This window comes from Mytilus trossulus, chromosome 6 (genome assembly GCF_036588685.1).
Source record: "Mytilus trossulus isolate FHL-02 chromosome 6, PNRI_Mtr1.1.1.hap1, whole genome shotgun sequence".
NCBI classification, from domain to species: Eukaryota; Metazoa; Mollusca; class Bivalvia; order Mytilida; family Mytilidae; genus Mytilus; species Mytilus trossulus.
In genome coordinates, this window is record NC_086378.1 from 84753334 (window position 1) to 84758195 (window position 4862).

The 4862-nt window shown below is 35.5% G+C and overlaps 1 protein-coding gene across 1 annotated transcript; it reads right to left on the bottom strand.

Moving 5' to 3' along the window:
- Nucleotides 1–298: 298 nt before the first annotated feature.
- Nucleotides 299–604, bottom strand: LOC134723074 (scale keratin-like). Its single transcript, XM_063586713.1, has one exon. The coding sequence runs from the start codon at nt 602–604 to the stop codon at nt 299–301; it is 306 nt and encodes a 101-aa protein (XP_063442783.1).
- Between the last annotated feature and the right edge of the window lie 4258 nt (nt 605–4862).

Here is a 4862-nt window from a genome sequence, read left to right on the forward strand (position 1 = left end):
GTTGTTTGTGTACAGGCTGGCATCTTACATCAAAAAGGGTGACAGACCCAATCCATTAACGTTTGCTTAAAATAAATCACATAAAAAACACTACAGGTATTTTGTATCTACTACAGGTATTTTGTATCTACTACAGGTATTTTGTATCTTTGAAATTTTTATTTTGTGTTCGTGTTTGCAAACTCTTTAAAATTAAAACCATTTTAATGCATAGCCCCATAGCCCCATAGCCCCATAGCCCCATAGCCCCATAGCCCATTAGCCCCATAGCCCCATAGCCCCATAGCCCCATAGCCCATTAGCCCCATAGCCCCATAGCCCCATAGCCCCATAGCCCCATTGCCCCATTGCCCCATAGCCCCATAGCCCCATAGCCCCATTGCCCCATTGCCCCATAGCCCATTAGCCCCATAGCCCCATAGCCCCATAGCCCCATAGCCCCATAACCCCATAGCCCCATATCCCCATAGCCCATTAGCCCATTAGCCCCATAGCCCCATAGCCCCATAGCCCCATTGCCCCATTGCCCCATAGCCCCATAGCCCCATAGCCCCATAGCCCCATAGCCCCATAGCCCATTAGCCCCATAGCCCATTAGCCCCATAGCCCATTAGCCCCATAGCCCCATAGCCCCATAGCCCCATAGCCCCATAGCCCCATAGCCCCATAGCCCATTAGCCCCATAGCCCCATTGTTCATTTCCTTCTATTTTGAATTTTGCTATTTTAAGAAAGGTCCTATTAGGTAGCGGTCATTTCATGTCACACCTATATATAGCTTTTCCTGACTTATGCTACAAAGTTCAACGTATATTCAATTTCCATATAAGAGTACACTGTTTCCATATTAATTGCAACTCACTGTCAGATTTAGTATTATGGAAAAGAAAAGCCTTGCTGGAAATTTGTAACAACCCTCTTGTGTCATAACAATTGTTGAAGATTCGATAACCATGATTTATGATTTGACATAATCATTTATAGAATCAGTAATGCGGACCCGGTCAGAAAGAACACCAACCTTTATGCTTTCTATTTTGAATTTTGCTATTTCAAGCATTCGTAGCTATTTTGTCTAAAGGTCAAATAAAGTAGCGGTCATTTCATGTCAAAATTATAGAATTTCTTGACTTGCTGGAATGTAGGTACATAGTAATGTAAAGTTAACTATTGATAATAAGAAAGCATCTCTTTGGTCGCAAGGTTTTGTTTTCAAACGACCCCCATTGACAATGTCTATATGAAATTTCAGATATAAGGCAGATCTAACTGTATATGTTGTATTCTTTATCTCAAGTTTGATGGGATATATGCGTTCAACATAGTCACCATTTGTTTTAAATATTTAATGAGGGACTATCATCTTCTAGCGAAAAGTAAAGTCGAAGTTCACTGCTAGTTTGTTTTCTTTCTGTAGAAGATTTTGTAGAAGTCAGCCTCATATGAATAAAGGAACAAGTCGACAAGAAGAGGAGCTTATAATTATCAGGACGGACGATTCTATGAAGGCATTGTTTCTGCATTTATGAAATTGGCATCCTTATTTAGATCACTATAGTACTGTAGACTTCAATGAGCCTCTAGTTTATGTACCTTCTGGTCAAGACTAGGAACAAGTACAATTCTATTGACCGGAATCAAATGTGTAATAATAAATTAACTCGCCTCTCTTTTGTCAGCAGTTACCTTTTCACTTCTATAATGCAAAGAGTCAACATGTGTTCCTAACTTATTAAGTATGATTCAAATGAAAATAAAATGTTACATCTTAAAAAAGAAACATTAAAGATTAACTTTAAAATTTGTCTCTGTTTGATGTTCTTCAAACTTCAAAAGTTCCGATTTGAATCTTAAATACTAAATATAAATACTCGAAAGATGGATTTATTTAATGTAAACACCCGCCAAATATCTCACCAGTAATAAGATTAAACATAGTCAATATCACTTCTATAATTCCTAATAAACATTTAATTGCTACTGGTCAATTACTGATACAAGCACGAATTTAAAATTGTTATATATATTGAATCTTGCGGAAATATTTGATTAAATAAACATAATGTTGTTACGGATCGTTCCTGGATTTAAGAAGATAATCAAATAAATGAGAATTTGAACTCTGTTTTTTAATTGTCAAGCATTTAATAAATTAATTCGAAGTAACAATTAATGCAGCTGGGTCGGTGTATTGAGCCTAAGGTTTTATATTAGTCATTTTAAAACCACAGTAAGAGATTTGTTTTTTATTTGAAGTGACACGTGTGCTTATTTTCATATCAAGTATAGTCATGCCTAGCTCTGATAGTGTGTGTTAGAAGGAGGTTTGAGTGGCAAAAACTGAGAAAATCTGAACTGTAGAAGATCCAAAAACCTCTTTCGCACAAGGAGCACCTATACGTGTTATTGGATAATATTTCTTCCAAGTTCCAGATAATGCTTGATGCTGAGTCTGAAACATGGCTGCCTGTGATCTTGCACTCAATGAATCTCATACAAAAATAAATTATTATGCCACAAAGCTACAGAACAGAAAATAAATACTGTTACTAAATTCTTTCATATACACAAATATTTGGTTTTGTAGTTTGGCTGTACCTGTAGAAACTGAGTGTTATAGATTGATAGCACGTCCTGAATTTTACCGGGATGTTGTTTACCGAGCCGGTAAATTTAGATAAGATCTGGGTAAACCTATCGACCCCTTAAATAAAATTGCTCTAAAAGGTTACAAATTCAACCTTGTACTCGAGTAAATATTATTGTCGTAAATGTACATTCACTGTTTTACTATTTTTCGAAACTTAGAATTAAATATGGTCATTCCCCCCCCCTCAAATTGTTAATGAAATCTTTACACTAAATCCATTGGATGTTGGATGTGTATCGGTTGAAATTTTATTCGATGAAACATTCTTTTTTATTCGTTGTTATTTGCTTTGAACTTGCTTTCCGTAACTGCAATTTTTTTCAGATCTGTTTTTGTCAATCTGATGAGCTTTCAACTGATTTCATAGTATGCTCTTATGTTCTACTGTCCCATGTTAGGTTAGGGTTTGGGCTCAACAAACATGTTTGAAACCCCGCATAATGCATGTGTCTGTAATCAGTGTCGTTTGTTGTGTGTATCAGATTTGCTTTTCGTTTTTGTTTTGTCACATATCAGACATTTTGTGTATTCGTTTGAATTGCTTTCATTTTTTATTTTAAGTGTCTTTTAACGATAACTATGCGGTAATGGGTTTTCTCATGGTTGAAGGCCAAATGGTGACTTATAGTTGTTAACTTCTACAACATTTGGTCTCTGGTGAAGGGTTGTCTCACAAACAAATTTACAATTTATTTTATACAATACAAATTATTTTCCTTTCTTTACACAATCTTTGAATAAGTGGTAGATTATTAGGTCAGGTATTTCGTTATCACGAATTACTTAAAACGTGTATCAAATTCTAACATAGATACAGATTGGGTTAGAAATATTGCTGTTCCTGTAAAATATTCTTATTGAAAATGAAATATCCGATCACGTCCTATCTGCCATTCGTTTTAATCGAGCCCATAAAAACTTGCTGAATATGATTAATAATCGAGCCTGTATACTAGTAATGCATATATTTTGTTATACAGTTACGAATATGTATGGCTCTACATACTGTCGATACTATTTGCTTATAGTTTGGAATATTTTTTTCAGACTGTTTGTGCCATTACTGTTTTTCTCTAAATCTGTTGGATATGTATTGATTGATTCTCTCGAGTGGGTCAATATGATAATATTCTTAGTTATAAATAAATGACTAACGAGTACGGTTAGATCAGTACTAATTCATTGTTTCTCTTTGTTAGTAATATTTAAGCCCTCTTACTTATTTGTTGAATAAAAACATTTTCAACTGGTTTTTGACAATTAGTTTGTAAGTGTTGTTTTACGAATGTTCCAGGTTCAGTGCTCCCATAATGTTTAACCCTGTCACATTTTGTATCTCTTGTACCTCCTTCTTTAAATCTAAGGCCACACCTTTTGTGGTTTTCAAATGGCTAAATGCTTTACTGTGGAACAGAACATGTTTATACTAAACCCCTAACGGGAAGTATTGTGCCTGATGTTCATATGATGAAATCATAATCTTTCAGTCAGTTTAAGTGAAGTCTGGAGCTGGCATGTCAGTTAACTGCTAGTAGTCTGTTGTTATTTATGTATTATTGTCATTTTGTTTATTTTCTTTGGTTACATCTTCTGACATCAGACTTGGACTTCTCTTGAACTGAATTTTAATGTGCGTATTGTTATGCGTTTACTTTTCTACATTGGTTAGAGGTATAGGGGAGGGTTGAGATCTCACAAACATGTTTAACCCCGCCACATTTTTGCGCCTGTTCCAAGTCAGGAGCCTCTTGCCTTTGTTAGTCTTGTATTATTTTAATTTTAGTTTCTTGTGTACAATTTGGAAATTAGTATGGCGTTCATTATCACTGAACTAGTATATATTTGTTTAGGGGCCAGCTGAAGGACACCTCCGGTGCGGGAATTTCTCGCTACATTGAAGACCTGTTGGTGACCTTCTGCTGTTGTTTTTTTATTTGATCGGGTTGTTGTCTCTTTGACACATTCCCCATTTCCATTCTCAATTTTATTAAGATGTGTTTTGCATATGTGACACTTTTAATTCCTTGTCCAAGTTTATGATCAACCTGTAGGTACTTGTATTGTGTGGTAAATAACTTTTACAGCATGATAGACAAAAAATCAGGCTCTTTACTACTGTAATTATTACTGATTTTTAGACCATAAGTTGTTCTTGTGAACCTATTCTTTTTCGGGGGTGTTGTTGGTTGGTGTGGGAAGAAAAAAGAAAGATA

Coding starts and splice junctions, on each gene's coding strand:
- LOC134723074 (XM_063586713.1), bottom strand. CDS start 604: ATGGGGCTAATGGGCTATGGGGCTAATGGGCTATGGGGCTATGGGGCT.